Here is a 21,825-nt window from a genome sequence, read left to right on the forward strand (position 1 = left end):
TTGTTTCGAACTAAGCTAACAGAAATTGGAAATATATTTGACGAGAATTCGTTTAAGTACACAATTAGACCGTTAATTATAGGTTCGGTTTGACATTTCGAATTTCTCTCATCAGCGTTTGACAGCCACCTTAATCACGAGATATTAAGTCCAAAAATATTTCGTTCAGTAGCTTTCAGGTAGCGGGAGTTACAATAATGCGCAGCTACATTTTCTTACCAAGATTTATTTCGAAGTTCTTCATTCTGAACAGTTCAACATTCCTGATGTGATGAATCTGGACAAAGTTAAAATCCATTTTCGAAAAAGCACAATTCTTCCAATGAACATTCCTTTTTCTTGTAATCAATCTATACACTATTGATGACGGCGCCGGTGGTTGAGTGGTAAGCGTGACCGCCACTCATTCCAATTTGCCTGGGTTCAATTCAATTCAAATCTGTGGTCACGTCTTCCTTCGGAAGGGAAGTACAGCCGTTGGTCCCCAGTCTATGAGTTTGGTGGATCGATATCTAGTCCAGATAGTGAAGTCACCTCTCTGGCGTCGGTAAAGAAGAAGTGATCCAACTTCTATACTCTTACTAACAAAAATATCCTCCTCCTGTGATACTTGTGGAGTGCGCAGTAGTATATACGGCCTCTAGCAAAAGCAAGTATCGGACTAGCTATTCCTTCCCTTTCCTTCCGCGATCTACGTTTGGGCCTGGCCGGCGCCGGTATTGATCAATACTTTAGGATTACCAGGAGTTGCACATTGAAAGATGTTTCGCTATTCCCAAGCATAATTATCTACTTATTCTCTGTGCAACTTCAGCTAGTCCAGATCGATAACGGAGTAGCAGCCAGGGGTGGTCGCACAAGCTCAAGCTCAATATATACAATATTGATAATGTTAGTAACAAACGTAGTCCCTCGTACGGCGATCGTGAGTCAAAAGATTTGACAGTGGACAAATAATGGTTGGCAATAGTAGAGTAACATGAATAAAAGACATTGACAGAAATGACATTCAGCCAGAAGAATTTGCACACGTAGATCGAAAATTTATATTGTTAAAACTTTGAATTTATTATTAGCTATTGGTGAATTAAAACATGCGTTTATATAATTTTATACTAAATAAATTTATAATTATAGATGTACTTACTTCTAAATTAAAAATAAACTGTTGGTAGAAGAAAATAGAAGACAAATTGTAATGGCGAAAGACCTAAACCCAAAATAAACAAATACAAATACAATACAAATTGTAAGTAACATGAAGTGAGATATGATATAACGCTTACAAAAACATCAATGACAGCTTCGAGCTAACTCATCCAAAAACAAGAGTTTGCTGCCTAGAATCTACGAAATATCCTGCCCAACAGATACTATGTGTACATATCGACTTGAGGTTCACTTAGGTTCCATTCTCGCTGTGGGAATAGAAATAAGGGCTCTTTGTAATATTTTTCCTTTTTGTACGATTTTTTATCGAAGTAAGTTTTCTTTTTTTTTGTAAACTAGTATGAAGTTACATTTTTTTCTTTTTTCCTTTTTATCGACGTTCAATTATCCAGAATCACTTTGTAGCAAAAGTTTTGAAAATTTAAAGCCATAGTACTCAAATTAGAGCAAGGGTTTGAAATATTTGGTTCATAAAACTACAAGTGTCAGGGTCAATATGAACAAGCCTAAAATCTTACAAACAAATCTATTGTCTTCTGCTTGTAGGAGTCGAGCTCAGGCAGAGTCACTACGAATCGTTCAAGTCTACCAACATGTCTTACGGCAAAAACAGATTTGTCCCTCTTTACCGTGGTTACCCCCCACTCGAGATAGTACGATCAGACTGTTAGAAGAATAAAATCGGTTTGTTTTGGCTTTCCAACTACCTTTATGTATTTCACAAGAGACTCCTAAAATAATTTCGAAGATTGCAATTCTCTCTGGTTAACAGGTTCTGAGATATTTAGGTTTGAAACGTAGGTGTTGTCGGTACATTTGCAGTGTTGGGAGAAATAATAAATTTCTGCGATTAATTGAACCCTTCAATCATAAAATCGTTTTCTAAAAAATACAATACAATACAGTTTTCGGCAAAATTTTTAACCACATTCAGGAATACTCTTTTAGTGCTTTGTTGTGTAATAGCGATCTGTACCTGCAAACCGAAGAGCAATCAATCGCTCCAATAATTTTGCACAGTCACAAAATGAACTCAGAAATTACTGAGCTCACTAATTAGGATCATTCGTAATTTTACTTACAACTATGAACCATGCGTAAAGACGGCGCTTATGTGAGGAATTAAATTAATTGAACTACACGTGTCGTGACCATGTTCAAGAAACAATCTTAATTCGACATATGATCTAAGCGCTATCGAGAAATTATGTCACGCTATTTGTGGGAGGGAATATATTAAACAGTTACATTATGTACTATATGGAGTGAGGAATAAATACTAACGTGACGTAACATGTTCTTACCGAAAAAAATGTTTTGAAAATATTTCGCGACGTACTCAGAGACAGGATGATGCAAAAAATTTCGACACTCTCTAACAGCAAGGTGTCAATAGTGGGAGTAACGTAATTTATGAACGGTCTCTAACCATTGACATGCAATGTAATTGGTTGAAACAAACTACTTCCAGTTCTGCTTTGTAGCAATCATTTCAAACAGGTGCTCACTATGTTTGCAGTTGTAAATCTAACTTTCGTTATAATATTATGTGTTGTAGCTGTCAGTACGATGGAGGCCATATTCGATTACTTTGAGCAACTGAACGGGACCGAAGCTATGGAATCCACCGCTCGCGTCAAAAAGTTCAACCGCACTTCGGCGGTACTGGACGGTACTTTTACCATTAAAATACCTCTAGACGATACCTTCAAGGTAACACTGCCGATTAAATAAGCCTACCAAATAAAAATTTCGAAACTTTTTTTTTCAGATCAACATGGACTTTTTTCATAGTCCGAAAGGCAACCAGCAATTCAATTACTACCCGATGAAGCTTCCGCCGACCAGGGTATGTGCCTATTTGAAGACCACGTGGAAAGAATATGAACCGCTCTTTGAAGGCACATTACACAATATGCCCACCAGTGATGAATGCCCTTTATCACCTAGAGAATTGCGTTTCACGAATCTGTTATTTCCGAAAGGGATGATCTCAGAGTTTGCTCCAACTGGACTGTGGAAGGTATATCTCAAAGTGCGATCGGACGCGGGTGAGGGCTTCTGTGTGATGCTGCTGGTTAGACTGTACAACGGTGAATTTTTCGGATGAGAAGTTGGTTATGGTTTTGTTTTAAACTATTAATTTGATGTGAGCTGTACAGAGGCTTACAAAAAAATCTTCTACATTTTTCAATAAAATACATTGACTTCATTCCTGCTGTGCAGGTATCCGGCGACCACCGAAATTCTCTTCCTGGACGAGGTGGCTTCTTCATTTACGCCGGCACGAAGTCTTCATTGTTATTGTCTATGTGTTCATGGTAGGCTATTGCATCGTTTAATTCTTTTGTTTTTCGCAGCGTTCTGAATTCTGCGTTCGTCTTTCCATTGTTTTGTATCCATTAAACTTTCTATTGCGCGTGGAGACCTTGTTTCGCGGTGAAAAAATATTTGTCTGTTCGCCTATTGGATTTATTTTTCTATTGTTCACGTCGATATCAACATCATCGATGCTGTTTTAGAGTTCACCATCAAATGTTCTACCTTTCCCGCCGACGGTACTAGCAGATTATTATTCGTATTGGATGCTGTTTCCGCAGTTGTTATTATGACCTGCACAACTGCGAAAAATTTGGCAACCGCTTGTGGTTCAGGAGATTATATTAAAAACTATGTTTGGGATTGGTTTGCAGTAGATGTGTGGACAGTCAGTTGTGATGTATTCTGCTCATCATCTTCCACACAAGGTTTTCTATGGTGTGCCCAGTGGGACGAACCCGGATTTAAGACCTAATATGAATGTAGCGCGATATTCTTGCCAGTATTTTTCTTGTATTAGCTGAGACATATACACGAAATAATGGGTTAAATTATTGACAGTTTATCAAAGGGAACGACTCAATTGTTTTAGCATTATTTGATCATAGGAACCTCATCCAGTTATTTCCGTTTTTCGAACAAACATGTGAACAGATACCAACAATTTGAACACAATGGATCGTAAAATCACCAAAAATAAGTCTTTTGTTGGTTTTGGACACTGTCTCGATATGTGTTTGCCGTATTATTCTAAAAATTGCGAATTTCCAATGCCATAACAACAACGACACCCGCGAATGCACCGCGATCGCACTATACTCATTGGAAAGTTGTTAATATTCTCTATAATGTGATCGTACGCTTGCTCTGCGAAACTTGCTATAAGTCAAAATTACAAAAAAAAACTTCCAATGGCGACGCATGGCTATTACAGGTATTCATTTTGAAATATCACTTTACTTCTACAACAATAAAAGAATACATGCACAACTTTCAAATAACAATGACAGGATGGTCTACAAGGCTTTGACTAGTGAACAGAAGATAGGAGCCGAGTGGAAAGCTAGATTTTTTAGTTGGTGAAAGTATCCAGATTGCCAAAAATTTAGAAAATTTTTCAACCTATAGAAATATGTCATCAAATGCTTCTGAAACTATTTTATGATAATTTACGCAGTAGATGTCTGATTTAGTGAACTCCTCTGAGTTCGCGCTTACTTAATTCTAGTCATTTGGTAACACTGTTTTGATCAGAATTGGTATTCATCTTAAGGGTAAGCGATATTATGGACAAAAATGAGCGATTATTTCATTTTTTGGGTTTTGGCGGCCAATATCTTATTTAAAATTGCTCGTTGGTATCCAACTGGGAAATATATCAAAATGATGAGTTAAACTTAAGCAATCATGTGAAAAAAAAATCCCACCAGAGGCAGGCTTCGAACCTGCAACTCATGGGACTCCGGCCCGATGCAAAATCTCTAATGCCATCCCTGGGCCCCGAAAAGCGGTTTTCTTTGCATTTGTTGCCTTTCTCATGTAGAAAGGATATGCAATCAGTCTGAAAATCGTCAACCTGATCCCAGCCCGGAGGGCAGCGTGTCATATCCCATTCGACTCAGTTCGTCGAGATCAGCAAATGTCTGTATGTGTGTGTATGTGCGTGTGTATGTATTTTCTCAGAGATGGCTGAACCAAACTGCTCAAACTTAGTTTCAAATGGACGGTATAACGCTCCAATACGCCGCTATTGAATTTTTAGTTGATCGGACTTCCGGTTCCGGAGTTACGGGTTTAAGAGTGCAACCACACAGAAATTTTTGCCTTTCTCATATAGAAAGGATATGCAATCACTCTGAAAATCGTCAACCTAATTTTTTTTTCGACTGGCATAAGGTTTCTGAGTTTTAACAAAGGCGCAGCTAGGAGTGCACGGAGAGGAGTTACGCCCCTTCTCCCCCTCACTGACCACCCCTCCCCCCCCCCTTGTTAATCCCCCTAAGATCACCCCTCTTTGTACCCCCTTAGAACACCACCCCGTCCATCGCTCATATCTCAAGCCCACTATTTTTATACCACCGCTATATCACAAGGCATCCCAAGTTAAGCCGGGGAGTGGTTCGGTCGAGGGGTTTTCACCCTCCTCACACACCCACCCCCCGCATGACAAAATTAGTTAGCAGGAAGACAACATTGAATTAATGCTGATTAGGCTAATTAAGAATGATACTTGTTTTGTTTCGAGTGTTTCACCGTCTACACGTAGCTCATCATGTTCGTGACTGGCGAGCCATTGCGTGTAGGTGCAAAGTTTACTCAGAATGTACTAGATATTTCCACAACTGAAACGAACATAACCAGCCATGAAACCATAGTTTGGAGAAATGAGAAAGGTACTATTACACCACTAGGTGGATTAAAACAGGTTTTGAAAGGTATAAGTTTACTATATTGTGTTAAACGGGTTTTTCGAACAGCGCATCAAAAAAAGTTTCTTCAGACCATTGCTCGGCTCGAGACGCGCGTCTCAGGTAGAAACCTCTTCATGACATTATGCACGTTCCCAGAATGCTTCACGTTGCACTGAACATATGTACCTATTTCACGATTCGATCTGTAGAGGCATCACAGACTAATCGTGAGTTATCAAAACGAAAAACTTTGATCACGTTTTAGTCCACCATATCGGATTCGCCATTTTCATTTTTTTTTATTTTGATGCATGTTAACTCAAATTCGTGTTTATAAATCGTAAAACGTTTTTTCTCGATTTTGCTGAAATACCACTTGTTTTTTAATGGGAAACCCCAATGCTGGATCAGCCATTTTGAATTCGGAAAAACTGATATCAGATTCATAAACAGCGATATCCAAAACCCATAATTCTATGTAATTGTTACACATTATTGACAGTATATCACGAATAATTCATCGAAAGTGTTCTTGAAATATTAAACGCGTTTATCTCAAAACAAGATTTATAAACTGCACAACTTTCATTTGAAAACGGTTAAATTTAAAGACTTCATCTTTTGACATCTCGAAAGAAAACCTTTTTCACGAGGAGGAATTACCTATAAAATCCACAAATTCTTTGAATTCACTACTTTTAGTGATATCCTAAAGTGAAAAAAGGGCTGAAAAATCGATCTCAAAATTTGAGATCGCACCATTTCGTCAAAATTGAAATTTTTACCCGTTCTTAGGTCATCCCTCCAATAAATTTAGTTTACCTTAGAGCCTTATTATTAGTTCTGCTTTTCAGATACTATGAGTGAGCTTGTTTATCCCCGACCTCATCCAAATCATTCGGAGATTCAATCGTTGGAAGATACTCATAAAACCTAGTCGTCAAGTCCTCTTCATAGAGGTCCCAGTTCGTAGATTTGGGATTACGATATGTGACGATATCTAGCGAGACGTTTAAATCATCAAAGCCGACGTACTTATGATCAGATAACGACGGCTCGAGCTCGTTTGGTACGGGCCAGTTTGCCAGCTCATGCGTAATACCGTCAGAGCAGAGAGTTATATCTAACACCTCTTCTCTGCCAGCTCGTGAAAATGTTGGGCGGTTTCATGCATTAAGAATGTGTAGATTTGAACTACTTAAGTATTCCATTAATTCGGTGCCTTTCAAATTGACATCTGAGCTACCCCAAATCATGTGGAGGTGCATTTGCGTCACTACCGATTATGAAAGGAATCCCATTTCTGCCACAGTATGATACAACTCTTTTGCAATCATCAGAAATGGATGGTTCATTATGCGGCAAATATACCGAATAATAGACATATTCCTTGTTTATTGATTGTGACAGCACAAATATCGCGAATTGTGAGGTCGCCATGCGTCAATACCACTATTCGCATGGCGAACATGCACGAGGTATTTCACGTAGATTTGTCATGCCATTTTTGTTGAAAGCTACGCAGACGGGAATACCATTGAAAAGAAGAAGGCGTCACTATAACTCAAAACATCCCATCTGGTTTAATAGAGAAATCAAAAATTTAAAAAATCGTAAGCAGAAAGCACACAAAATCTACAAAAAATATAACAGCGAAGATAACTTAACAAACTATTTAAATCTATGCGATCAATTGAACCTTGCCATTGATATCGCGTTTGAAGAGTACAATGCAAGAACAGAACGCAATATAAAAACTTGCCCAAAAAACTTCTTTAATTATGTAAAAACTAAAATAAAATCGGATTATTTCCCAACAGAAATGCATCTTGATGGAAAGGTAGGCGATAACTCAGAAGAAATCTGCAATGTTTTTGCAACATTCTTCCAAGAAGTTTACACTACATTTTCAGAGAAGGATCGAGAGCGTGAATACTTTTCATTCCTCCCAGAACTTTCAAGAGATATTAACATTAAACAGATAAAAGTACATACAATCATGGATGCCTTAAAAAACTTGTATATCTCTAAAAGCCCTGGACCTGATGGCGTTCCACCGGTGTTTTTAAAAACGTTGTCAATGGAACTAACCGCTCCTTTATTTTGGCTTTTTAGCATGTCTCTAGAATCAGGTTGTTTTCCTAAAACATGGAAAAGCTCTTTCCAAGTTCCAATTTTTAAAAATGGTAAAAAATCCGATGTGCGTAACTATCGTGGAATAGCTATCATCTCGTGCATTCCCAAGATTTTCGAGGCGATTGTTAATGAAAATTTATTCCACCAAATCAAGAACAGAATTATCCATGTGCAACATGGTTTTTTCAAAAGGCGTTCTACAAGTACAAATCTACTCGAGTTCATTAACTACACATTAACAGCAATGGATAACGGAAACCACGTTGAAGCTCTGTATACAGATTTTAGCAAAGCATTTGATCGCATCGACATACCCATGCTACTTTTTAAATTAGAAAAAAATAGGGTTTGAGCCAGGACTTCTTACATGGGTACAATCATATCTTACAAATCGTGAACAAGCTGTTAGATTTAAAGGGAAAAAATCAATCCCAATTCAAGTTACAGTCCCTCAAGGGTCTCATTTGGGCCCGCTATTCTTTATTTTATTTGTTAATAACATTTCCTTCATTCTAAAAAATGTAAAAGTTCTTATATACGCTGATGATATGAAACTATTTCTAGAAATAACAAATGGTGAAGACTTTCAGACATTTCAAAACGAAGTAAATATATTTTATACATGGTGTAATAAAAGCCTTCTGAAACTGAATGTAAAAAATGTAATTCCATAACATTGACTAGAAAGAATAATATACAGAACAATAGAATCTTATTGGGAAATCAACAAGTAGAAAAGTGTGACAGAATAAGAGATCTAGGAGTTATTATAGATTCCAAAATAACATTCATAGCTCATTATAACACAATAATTAACAAAGCAAACAGCACACTAGGTTTTATTAAACGCTTCAGCTATAATTTCCAAGATCCCTACACAATAAAAACATTATATGTAGCCTATGTGCGTTCAACACTAGAATATTGTAGTATAGTTTGGTCGCCTTTTTCAGCAACGCATGCAATTTTTGATGTTCGCTCTTCTTAAACTAGGTTGGACTGGACTACATTTGCCATCTTATGAAGCACGGTGCATGCTAATTGACATTCAAACCTTGAAAGATCGTCGTGAATTTTCTATGGTATCATTTGTAAACGACATTGTATCACATAGTATTGATTCAATCGAACTATTATCGAAACTAAATTTTTATGCTCCTTCTCGACAACTACGTAACCGCAGCATCTTTTGTACAATTCGCCATCGCACTAATTATGCCAAGTTTGGCCCTTTAAACCAAGTGATGAATATTTACAACAAGCATTGCGAAAGCATTGACTTCACTATGTCGAAAACAAAACTTAAGCAGCAGTTCAAAGTAAACCAAAATTTTAACTAGTGTTAAGTTAGTTTAATAATTATTGTAAGAAACCGGTCTACATCTGATTGACGATTTGAAATAAATAGATCATATTTCATTATCAGCACTGATTGTACTACAACTGAAAGATACCAGACAAGTTAGTTTACAATCGCCTTTATCGAACCCCGAAATGATCATCATTTGAATCCCACGATTTGCGAAGAAACAAACGTTCACTGTGCCAGAGATTCGCTTAACATAGCAACGGCAAAACCCGCGACACTACGTACATCATGCCAAATATTTAGTCCTTGGCACGGAGAAACGCCTCAACTTGAGGACTTCTGTTTTCAATCGCCTCTGACGACATGGGTCCAGCAACCAGGGTTAATTCTTCGCTAGGATGCCACCCAGCCTGGTTTTGTCCGGAGAAGGACTGTTGTCAACCTCCTAGTGGACCACCGTCACATCTGTTTTAGTCGCTTTTTATGACACCGGAATGTCGTGACGGCACTGGGACTGGTGATTCAAATTTAGTGATTTGCAAGGTAATCAATAATCCACCCACAAGACCACAGCTCCTAAAAATCTTCGGGCCGTAATGTACGATAGAATGCCAAAATTTAAGGTCATCATGAATTTTCAAAAACACTTAAAAAATTAAACCTCCTCGAAAAACTAAATCGAAAAATAGGCCTATAATACCACCAAGATCTGGTTAATCTCGAAAAAATATCCTGTGTGGGACATAGACATTTTTTACGTTGAAATAAGACTTCAGTTTAAAAATGCAGTTTTTAATTGCTTTTTGAATGTCGAATACATTAAACGTCGAGAGCTGGTGTCAATTCGAAAGAGAAATCAATTTTTCAAATCTAAGTATAAATATTAAAAGCACCAGAAAGGCAAATACCGGAATGATAAAAGATCCGACGTTTCATATAATTCTAAGACATTTGGCATTAACCCATTCATGCCCATGTTGTTGGTGGACGTTTTTAAACAGCTATAAGTTTTGCTTGAGGCAAGATTTGCTCACAAAAACAAGTAAGGCTAATAAATGTGACTATTGCCTTTCATTTGAGTAGTAACAGTTACAAGTTTCAGCTCTAGAACTTAGGTTATTGCAGTGGATTCCAATGGAGCAGTGCTGCCAGTTTACGTTGACGACGAAAATGAATTTTTCATATATATTCATTATGTTGCAATATTATTGAAAAGTGATAAAACTTATCAATTTAGAGTGTCTTTGGCTACGTTTTCCACGTAATTGGACTATTGTAAATATTCTAGGAGAGTTGTATTGAGCATTGGAAGGAAAAAAAATGAGCAGTTTCTAGCACTGCGAGGGAAGCACCTGTCATTATGAAAAATAGCTTTTCGTGTTCCTTGACCCCACCGTTTTCAAGGAATTTTTTTTTGAAATCCTGCATGCGCCAGAAAAAAGTTGGGCATGAAAGGGTTAAAAAACATTAAGCAGCCTTTCCGTAGTCGTAGAAGAGTTCTTAATTTGAAAATATATCGGTTTAACTGAAACCTAAACATTCAAAAAATCCTTGGAGACCTTCATATGAAAAAAAACTTTACAGGCTTCATATTCACCTACCCTTGAATCAACTTTGCATCACTAAGCAGAGCACACTCACACTCCTCGATTCGAAGTGAAAAAGACATTTCCGTTCGGATTTTCTTTTAGTTATCTTTAGATGCTATCATTCATGCAAACTTTTTCAGAATTGTCATATCCTGTTGCGATAGTCGATCCAATAATATCCAATTCAAGCCCTGTCCATGCAGGTTAACTCACTGGCCCTTAAATTAACCTTTGAATCACGAGTTTCATTGGAGCCAGGAAAGGATTTATTATAAAATACACATTTGATAAGACACACAGGGGAATCCTATAGATGTAGCGCTTTCTGGTGGAGATACGTTTTATTTATCTCTATATACTATAAAATGATACGGTGGAAGATACGTGTGGCTAATGTTACCAGCAAAATTCTGTGCACTAACAACCTGTGTGGAAATGCAAATAGGCCTACCTAGCTTTTACAAACAACGAGCAAAAATAATAGCTGATATACGCGATTCATTCGCGCAATCTGGGTGCTATAATAAAAGGAACTATTTCACTCTGATGACTGTAAGAAGTGTGATAAAAAATGATTACTCGTTAGACCGTGCTACGGCACGATAATAAAGATATAGGAAACCAGTTCGTTGGTGCTAGTTGGTGAAATAAGTGCGATCGAATTTGTCTGGACAATGGATTATCGACGATGGATTCTTCGGGCGCTGGTGGCTGGATTGTTCATCGGTGGAGCTTCTGGCGGTTAGTTCTTGGTAGAAATAAGCTAGCTGCAGGGTACTAACCAAAAACATCGAGTATTTCAAGTTTCAATCAGCTAAGCAGAAATGATTAACAATCATCTTCTACATCGATTCCGCATGACAAACTACGGATTATTCGAGAAAATCTTCCGATTACATATTAGGGGCTCTTACACGCGTAATAAACGTGTCATTACTAAGTAATGACATTACTAAAATTGTATGGGAATTCCGTCATTACTCGCCTTACTCGCTCATTAAAAGTGACATTACTTCTCAGTAATGACATTACTAACGCATCGTGTAAGGGGCCCTGAGTGTATCTCTCCGCTGTCTCTGAACTAGCAGTTAGAATCAGTAAACTACCTATGTAGCACTTGAATTATCAAAACATATCAGCCTGAGTTACGTAGGGTAGTTTCATCGTGACGGACTTTTTTACACATTTGCACGCTAATTTAGCCACATATTTTGTGACGATCAAAACTCAGAATACGTATGGGTTATGTAAAAAGTTGCTTAAGATTCTCGTTTAGTGTAACTATTCGAATCATGTGATCCTCTACGATTAATGTGAGCAGTGATATAATTATTTCAAAATATAACGAACTTAAGAGATCTCTGAAACATTATAATAACTTTAACTTGTACTTTTCATTATCAGATAAGTTTTTTATTACTTTGGAATGTGAAGTTCAAAGCAAAGTCGCATGCGATGGTATGCATGGTGATAGGAACAAAATGAACTAGTTCATGCCAAGAAAAGCCAAATTCTAGATAAAACCTGTCACTATTCAAGTTCCATTTATTTGTGCTGTAATATTGTGACAAAAATCAACATGATTATTAATTTTTTGTAACGGTATCTTGAATCCATGTGATCGACAATCATTTTATGGGGTATCATAGAATGGTAAAATTAACCAACTAAAAATATATTAATAAAGTTTGATTTTTGTGTATCGAAATCTTCTCACCAGTAGCTAACAGACCTCCCCGAATAGTCTTAAATGGATCCTGTACGAATCAGGTGCTTAATCAGAAAGAAAGTCTGTACATTTGAAATATCGTACACACCAAAAAATAATGAAATTTAAACGACATGTAAATCAATACGAATGTAAACATACAACGATTGAATCCAAAATTTGATTGAAAATTACGTAAAAATCAATTGGAGCATCAAACAGCATACAATTTTACACTTTCTTTCGTGTAATATTACATGTCATTCATTTTACAGCAGTATTCGAGTAAAAATACATTGTAGTGCATTGGTTTTCCGTTTAAAGAAACTGTAATTTTCAATCCACGTGTAAAATTATAATAAAATTCGTTGAAGAAAGCACGACAAGTCGTGTGTATTTGTGGTGGCACTTAAATTTACATTTATATTCATGCTCCAAATATGTGCATGAAAATAAACTTAAAATTACAAAATATTTTTTTCTGTGCAATTTTCAAAAAATAACTCTTCCCGAAACGTAGCCTAATAAATTGGCAATAGTTTCTAATACATACTTTACTGTGTCTTTTTACAAACTTTGTACAACTTTGTACAATAAAAAATCTCTATCACAAACGCAACGTTGCGTTCAATTGGAAATGTTTCAAATATGTCGAGCAACGCGACGTTGCGTACAGAAAGTAACACATGCTTTGATAAAATTACGAAAACTGAGTTTTAAAATGACGGTGCATTCTGTTTGTCACTTTGTGAATGCCATCTAGCATGCTGATAAATTTGCGGGAGACTTCGGGTGTTCACATTTTAGATGCTGCGAAGACATTCACAACAGTAAATAAGATAAGGATGAACTGATAAAATTATCTCTCAGTTGTTGATCAAGTCTGAAGCAGCGTAATATTTGTACTCTCGCGATACTCAACACTACTAGCTTTAGTGCCATCCGCTGGGGTCTGGTATATTTAGCTGAAAATCGTGTTGCCGAAGATAATCTTTATCGTAGAATTCTTCGCCGAAAACTTTGTCAGTGGCTATTAATTGTAATAGGTTTAACAGATGTTTCAGAAAATCACTACGAAGCCAATAGGGCCCATGTTCCGGCCAAATTCGAGTCAAAACATCAATGTTAACCTCAAGCTCGATTATATGCAAATTAGTTATGGAATTTGCTTTTCGACTTCGTTTCATCAGAAACCAGACACTAACTTGGTGACTGAACTAAGCTAAGCCAAACCAAATTCGACTCCATTAATGCTCCTCAGCTTAAACAAAACTCCTCCCCGGATAAAAATTTACAGTAGCATTTACCCCAGAAACAATTATAAAACAATAGATTTTATAGTTTTTACTGTTTGAACGTTGTTCGACGCAAATATTTATAATAAAATTTCAAGTAACAATAAATTTGACTTGATTTTTGTAATATTCATTTAAATTTACTGTAGAAATGTTAATCTTATTGTTTTTGTATTGTATCATAACATTGAACTTAACTGTAAATTATTGTAAAACTATTGTACTGTCAAAGTGAAAATTATGGTCTTGCTACTGTATATTTCTATTCGGATTTTCTTCCGGGATATCACATAGGACTAGGGCTTTGTTGAGAAATACAAAGAGTGTCCGTTTTTTGGAGCTAGCGTCAATTCAATGTCCTGTCCTGCCTTGTCAGTAAGTTAGTGTCGGATTCTGATGAGACGAAGTCGAAACGCACCATTGGACCCCACCGGCGCCGGCGTGTGTCAGCGTGACGAATATTGACGCCTATGTAACTAAAAAAAAATTCTTGGCAGTACAATTATTGTCATTTCATTGTTTATTGTTTTTTACATTTTAACAGCATTCAATTAGCTAGAGATTACTGGGTAGGAAAAATTACGAAAATTAGAGCCATAGTACTCAAGTGAGAGCAAGGATGTGAAGTAAACAGATCGGAAAACTAGAAGCTGCAGGGTCATTAGAACAGGCTTAATATCGTATGGGCTTAATTTTTGTCTTCTGCTAATCAGGGTCGAGCTTAAGCCGCATAACTACGAATCTCCCGAGTTCTCTAGCATGTGTCCTGGTATAGACAGTCCAAGTCCATCTTTACCGTGAAAACCGACAAAAATTAAGCCATGCAAGATCACCACTGAAAACCTGTCGACGCTCATTAGCAGAAGACAAAATTTAAGCCCGTACGATATTAAGCCTGTTCTAATGAGAAAATGTGACTAACATAGTCGAAATAAAAAAGGAAAAAAATGTTTTTTGTTTCTGTTCAATCTTCTGTACCGTCGCCAGTATCCTACGGACATCAGGTACCCTAACACGAGGCGTTATTAATGGTATTACTGCGCAGAAATGTCTCTTTTATTGATCGTGTAAGGACATCTTTCAAGGTAGGCACATTACTTCATTTTCCAGGCTGGCGTTTAGTTTTACTTGTTGTAAGTACAAAATCGCCGCATTCCGTGGCCATACATTTCCTTTCAACGAAAGATTTGCTTCTATCTTGAGTGCAAAGTATGCTCGATGTGCTAGAACCATACAGATCTGCATTCTGACGAGACCTAAACATACAGTTAATATCATTCATAATAATTCCACGACTCGATGTTTTCCCAGCAAACAATTTTGTAGTTATACCGAGATTTCAACTGAGCTATATATGTAAATATACAGTACAACTAAATTGTATACTTTGCGCAAATATGCTATATACGGACAAAAGTGGAGGCAATATATCTACATTGAGATAAAATTGGGTTTCATTATACGATGTAAACTGTATATAAATGCGACTGTGGTCGGTTCTTAGTCTGATTCCATGTGGCAAGAAACAGACACCGTTTATACACTCTTACAACTCGAGAAAATACTATATACGATTATATTAGGCTTTCGGAAAATATCAATATAAAATAAAAGTTAAGAATAAGACACATCTTTCGACCCCCTGTTTTCAGAATGAGAATTACTTTGAATTTTCGCATCCTTAAATGTTTCTAGCATTTTTTTACTTCAAATGGGATTGCTCGGTCTCGAACCTTGAAGCATCAGCTTACATCCCATACACCATTTGATAGGTTTGGTTAGCTCGGGTCAAATTCATTGACTCTTGGAAAGATGTTTTTTATACCACTCTGATATACGACTTTGTATATGCGAACGAGAGATAACTAACTCGCCTATCATAACATACTCTTAATGATATCTGAAGTGTGTTGTTATCAATTCATATATTGTAACATCTTTGTACCTATGAAAATGTACATATATGTCCACATATTACATGTACTTATAATATTACAATTAATGTCAAATTTGTATAAATTCCTCGAGGGCTCTATTATAGTAAAGAAGCTATACATCTACACCAAAAACATCGACGAGAATATCACATTATATTTTAAATAAATTGTAATTATTAAAATAATTTATGAACTTTTGTTTTGCTCCTACGAAACATATATACAAGTTGGCGTAAGAAACCCCATTGATATTTTTTTAAATGAGCATTTTTTCGTCAATGGAGATACGCAATAAATTGTTTGCAAAATTTATAAAATCCTAAAAATAATCAAAAGAGTGTCTGAATCAATCATACTAAATTTCCAAAATTTACTTTAGGATACACTTTAGTTTCAACATGTTTCAAGTTCTATGAATACTATCCAAGCTTTTTATATTTTTGTTCTGTTAACATAAATACCTGCGCCAGTCTTAAAATTAACTTAATCTGTTTATAAACAATATATAGAAAAACTCATAATTTTAACTATTACCCAAAAGTCTTGTTCATATTTTCATAGTTCTATAAGTTCCTATTTATGGTACGATGCAACCATACTGGCATGGGATCGAATTGAAGGCAATATCAATATATAACTAAGACCCATTTGTTACAAAGTATCGATTTCTTTATTTACTTTTAAAACCTAACAAAACTGATATTTTATTTTGGGAATTGAATTGAAGTCGGTACTAGGCCATCATTTCATACCACCACTTTGCTTTGCGATTCTTGGCGTGCAATACTTGGATTAATTTGGCTATTACCGACACACTTTTGTGTAGTCGTAATTGTTGCTTATTACTACACTAATAACGAGCCTTTTTATACATTATATGACTTAGTTCGCACTCATATACGAGAATTGTAAACGAGTCATCACAACGTACAAATAAATTTTGTATAATGCATATACATACGGTGTACCATTATACGATTCCGATAAAAAGTTGTATGCTTATACGATTTTTGGTGGTTATCCTTATACGAGACCTGGTTAACTGGGTTACCTCCTGCTGGGTTGAAACGAATCACTAAACATATCTAATTGAAAATGGTCAGAGCGAAAAGCCAAGATCATTCCGCCCAACAATTCATCGAGAAAAATATTTGAAAATAGCCCTAGTAACATTTGGGGTTTTATAATAGTTTTATAGTCACTCATAAAACTTGGATTGTACTTGTAGCGTCCTATAAATCTAGGTCACAATTTAATCAATGATAAATAAACCTCGTATTGAAAATAACTTTCGTGTTTTCACAAAACTAGTTGACGCAAAAAAAACATAAATGGCGTTATACTCTAATGTTAAGTAGGTGGTTGCGTCTGAATATGTTTAGAATTTCTATAATTCTAGTCCATAACTTGATGATACACTGATTTGTATTAATTTTATCGACTAAAAAAGTCAAGAATTTAACGATGTGCGACGATTTTCGTAAATTCTCTTCGTGTTACCGCGACATTTTAGTCTTGAGCTTACCGAAACAAAACAAGCCCACTACGTCATTTGATTAAGTTTTATTTTTTATGTTTTTAACGACATTTAATTAGCAAGGGAAGGTGAAGTATATTTTTCAATAAGTACTCAAGGGAGAGCAAGGGGTTGAAGGAAGAAAGTTTAGAAAAGCGTGAAAAAGGGTCATACGAGCAAGCTTAGAGTTTACCGGTAACTTAACCCTTTTTCTGCTACCGCAGGAGTCAGGATCTTCTGGCATTAGAAGTTTTGTTCCTTCAGTAGGGTTACAGCACCACTTCTCGGTACACCACCAGTTCTCCACCATACACACAGTCTGGCGATTTCTACTTAGCGGTCGGAAAGCTGACTGTGGGACGAGACATAGTGCTCTTCCCCTTCGAAAACAATCTGGGCCGCAAAATTCAGATTGTCTAATTTATCGAGCCCTTCGGTTACCTTTGCCATTCAGCACCGCAACACCCTTCTCGCACGATTCAGCACCATTTACTCGTTGAGCTCCCGGCTGGTTCGCGAACTACTCGGTCTAGTTCCCGACGGTGGACCTAGGCTACTCCGACGGAGAGTTCCCCAGCGAGAGAAGTTCTCCAGAACCCGAGCCAACTAACCAGATTTCGAGGTCAGTTCGGCGATTCCGGTGGAGCAGGGGTTCGCTGGTGCCCCGACGACCCACGACTGGTGGTGTCTCGTCGCGGTTTACTCAGTTTAGTCCCCGGCGGTGAATCTAGCTTCCGCCGACGGAGAGTTCCCCGGTGAAGGAAGTTCTCCCGATACCGATTCTTCTTTGGTTTTAGCACCACACCTTGTTGAGCCCTTTGGCTCCCTCTCGTTCCATTTCGCTCAATTTCCCCGATGAGCCATTCAGCTCCCGGCCTTACTTGTTTGAGAACTACTCGGTCTATTCCCCGACGATGGATCTAGCCTACTCCGACAGAGAATTCCCCGGCGAGAGACGCTATCCCGAATCCGAGCGGTAGATTTCTCCCGATACTTATGTTCATTTCCGTAAGCCATTTAGCTCCCCACTTCGTCCCGATCTATTCGATCTAGTCCCCGGCGGTGGACCTTGGGTACTCAACGGGCCAGCCGGGTGCTGAGGTCCATCCAGTGATTCCGGGTGGAGCGTAGCTTCCTGATCACTGGCGCCCCAGCGACCTACTGCTAACTACTTAACGCGGTCTACTCGGTCTAATTCCCGGCGGTAGATCTAGCCTACTCACGAGCCCAGTTAGGTGTCGAGGTCGGTCCGGCGATTCCGGTGAAGCCTGACGTCCGGTTCACACACAACCCGAACACGGTGCTACGTCGCGTACTACTCAACTGGTCCCCGTCTGTGGGCCTAGTCCACACTGTCGGAGAGTTAGAATGGTGGTAGAATTTCTCTCGAATCCCTATTTGATGTTTCGCAGCTGCTTTCTAGCCAATGGCGCTACTTTGTTGATGCTTTCGCCACCTCCTCCGCAACTCGGAGAGTATACTAGTAACCACTCTGTTGACAGCGTCCCAAATATGCTCGTCGTGGCACATCTCTTCGACAATATTGTCAACTGTCGCACCAGGCATACTCCTATGAACTTAGGGCCTTCGAAGATCACTTAAATACATTTCTTTCTCAGCGACGGCTAACTCGATTGTTGCAAACTTAGTCTCAAATTCCGGAGTTATGAGTTGCAGAGTGCGGCCACACAGCAAATTTCTACATATTGAAATTTACATTGAAATGCCTATGCACAAACTTATTTTCATATTTTCAGCACTACCTAGCTGCGTCCAGTGCAGCACAAACGGCACTCCATCGTGCGCTTCCGGTAGGATACCTTCCAGCGAGTGTGAAGTCGATGGCGACTTGTGCTACCAGATGATCAAAGGTGAACACATTCAGCGCGGCTGCTCGAGCTATCTAGAGGAAATAGACAAAAATAGATGTGCAAACGCTACCGACAACACTTGCCTTACCTGCAACACTACTGGATGCAATAACGGTCCGTGGCTGAAGTGCCACATTTGTGATCCCAGCCATCCGAACTGTACTGCAGAACAACTAAACGGAGTCAAGCTCTGCTCAATTTTCGACAGTAACGACAAATGTTACACGAAGCTAGTAGGGGATAATGGTGAGAATTGTGTCTTGCGGGGAAGTAAGTGTTGAAGTTAATCAAATCTTCGTAATAATTACAGTCACTAGAGGATGCAAATCGGATCTTGGTGATCAAACTGAATGTACTGATTGCGAACTTTGCGAGGGAAATGGCTGCAATAAACTATCGCTTGAAGAGTTGAAGAATTTTACCGTCTGTCATCAGTGCACTTCGTCCAATAAGAACTGTGCAGATGCTGCAGTTAATGCTACCAGGTGTCCAAGTCGAAAGGATACCTGCTTCTCGCGTGTTATCGGTAACACGTATATGAATATTATATATCACTAGTAACTAATAGATTTGATCAAAATTATAATCACAGGCGAAACTCTCCAGCGAGGTTGTCTATCAACGCTAACCTCGGATGAGCAAAGTGTATGCAACAATACTGTTGACAATAGCTGCGTGACATGCAACAGCGGCTCGGGTTGCAACAACGATGAATGGTTGAAGTGTCACACATGTGATGCCAGTAGTAAAACTTGCTCCGCGGAACAACCAAACTCAGCCAAGTTCTGTGCGAAGTTCAGCAGTAACGGAACATGTTATTCTAAGCTGGATGGTAATAATGGTGAGTTTGTACATGTATGGATTCGATCATAGATGTTAATGTAAAATATTTAACGACCATAGTAACTAGAGGATGCTCAACGGATTTGGACACACAAACTGAATGTGTTGGTTGTGAAACATGCAAAGGCAGTGGCTGCAATAGGTTACCGATTGAGGTATTGGAGAATTTTATAAACTGTGTTAAGTGCGATTCTTCCAACGAGAATTGTGCAGACGCTACTTTGATGGCTACCAAATGTCCAATCCGAACAGATACCTGCTACTCACGTGTAATAGGTAAGTTGTAATTTTTCTGTGGAAGTGCACTCTGTTTAAACTTTAATTAAGGTGGAACCCTCCAGCGTGGATGTCTATCAGAGCTAACCATAGAAGAACAAAGTGTATGTGAAAATACGGTAGACTTCTCCTGTCGAACTTGCAATGAAGACAGCTGCAACAATAACATCTGGTTACGGTGTCACCAATGCAGTGCAAATTCTAGTACAACGTGTCATCAAAATCAAACCGGTCTGGCACCATTCTGCGAGAAATATAAAATTGGCAATCGATGCTACGAACGATTGGAAAATTCCACCACAGTTCGTGGATGCGAGTCCGATTTGGGACCGAGTGTTAGCGCTTGCAAGGACAACAGGCAGTGCCGAACGTGTTCGGTATCTGGCTGTAACAAGGAAGCAGCCAGTACCCTCGAATCGACCGATCGATGCTTGCAGTGCAATAGTTTGGGCGTAACAGATGTGAGCTGTCTGACTGGTTCTGCCGAAAGTCAACCATGTTCGAAACCGTCAGCGGGAAAATGTTTCTCCAGGATTGATATCAGTAAGGCACCATCGTCAGCTAGTGGAAACTTCTGAACTAGACATGATCTACTTTCATTTATAGATGGAGCTCTGCATCGAGGCTGTCACGGTGATCTAATGGAAGAGGAAGTGGGCAATTGCTCCAGTAAGGCTTGCAGTACCTGCGAGGGCGAAGGCTGTAATAGTGACATTTTCCCAACCGATCGGCTTAGCTGTTACCAGTGCAGGTCGGATTCGGACAGCAAATGCGCTAACCCACTGAACGTACCGGACGCGCCAATGAGCTATTGTCAAAAGTACCAGCCTGGCGATCTATGCTACACTAGAATACAGAACGGAATTGGTAAGCTTGTCATTTTTTAAAGTGTGTGAGAAGCTCGAAAAAATAACATCTTGATTTTTTTCAGTTGAACGAGGCTGTCAATCAAATCTAGCCAAAACGGCATGCGAGGGACTTAAAGCTAACGAGTGTCAGGTGTGCTCCGGGGAAAATTGCAACACAGTGACGGAGAAAGAGCTGAAAAATTCGGCGAGTTCATATAGTGGCAGTGTTCTACTCATAGCGCTATCCACGCTAATTGCGATCGCGGTTGTATTCGACTAGATTCATAAGCTTAACTCTGAACTAAGCAATCGGAGTGTATTTTAAAAGCTATCCAAAAATCAAGCACAATCAGCAACCTTAGGATCTATGTTAATTATAGTTTTACATTAGAATTCACTATTACCCCTTGATGGACTTACTGTGCCTAAACTTGAGTAGACGCTATAGCATGAGTTATTGCTAGTTGTGAATAAATTGGAAAAATGTTATCACAAATAAACAGACGAAAAAGCTTGAAGAAAATTTTAAAAAAAACGGTATACTGGCGACATCTGCTGAACACATTGTAATAAATGTGATTCGACAACCATGTCAAA

The 21,825-nt window shown here is 38.3% G+C and overlaps 1 protein-coding gene across 1 annotated transcript; it reads left to right on the forward strand.

The window, feature by feature from the left end:
* The first annotated feature begins 11,424 nt into the window (after window positions 1–11,424).
* LOC131692670 (prion-like-(Q/N-rich) domain-bearing protein 25) lies at window positions 11,425–21,825 on the forward strand. Its single transcript, XM_058979835.1, has 8 exons — window positions 11,425–11,675; window positions 19,148–19,507; window positions 19,572–19,787; window positions 19,854–20,102; window positions 20,165–20,380; window positions 20,432–20,923; window positions 20,987–21,247; window positions 21,312–21,825. The coding sequence occupies exons 1-8, from the start codon at window positions 11,609–11,611 to the stop codon at window positions 21,506–21,508; spliced, it is 2,058 nt and encodes a 685-aa protein (XP_058835818.1). The 5' UTR covers window positions 11,425–11,608; the 3' UTR covers window positions 21,509–21,825.

This window comes from Topomyia yanbarensis, chromosome 3 (genome assembly GCF_030247195.1).
Source record: "Topomyia yanbarensis strain Yona2022 chromosome 3, ASM3024719v1, whole genome shotgun sequence".
Classification (NCBI taxonomy): Eukaryota; Metazoa; Arthropoda; class Insecta; order Diptera; family Culicidae; genus Topomyia; species Topomyia yanbarensis.

Bases quoted from the DNA above. Each gene is read 5' to 3' on its own strand.
- LOC131692670 (XM_058979835.1), top strand. From the start codon at position 11,609: ATGGATTATCGACGATGGATTCTTCGGGCGCTGGTGGCTGGATTGTTC. The intron at 19,788-19,853 runs GTAACACGTATA...TTATAATCACAG, and splicing joins CTGCTTCTCGCGTGTTATCG to GCGAAACTCTCCAGCGAGGT. The intron at 20,381-20,431 runs GTAAGTTGTAAT...ACTTTAATTAAG, and splicing joins CTGCTACTCACGTGTAATAG to GTGGAACCCTCCAGCGTGGA.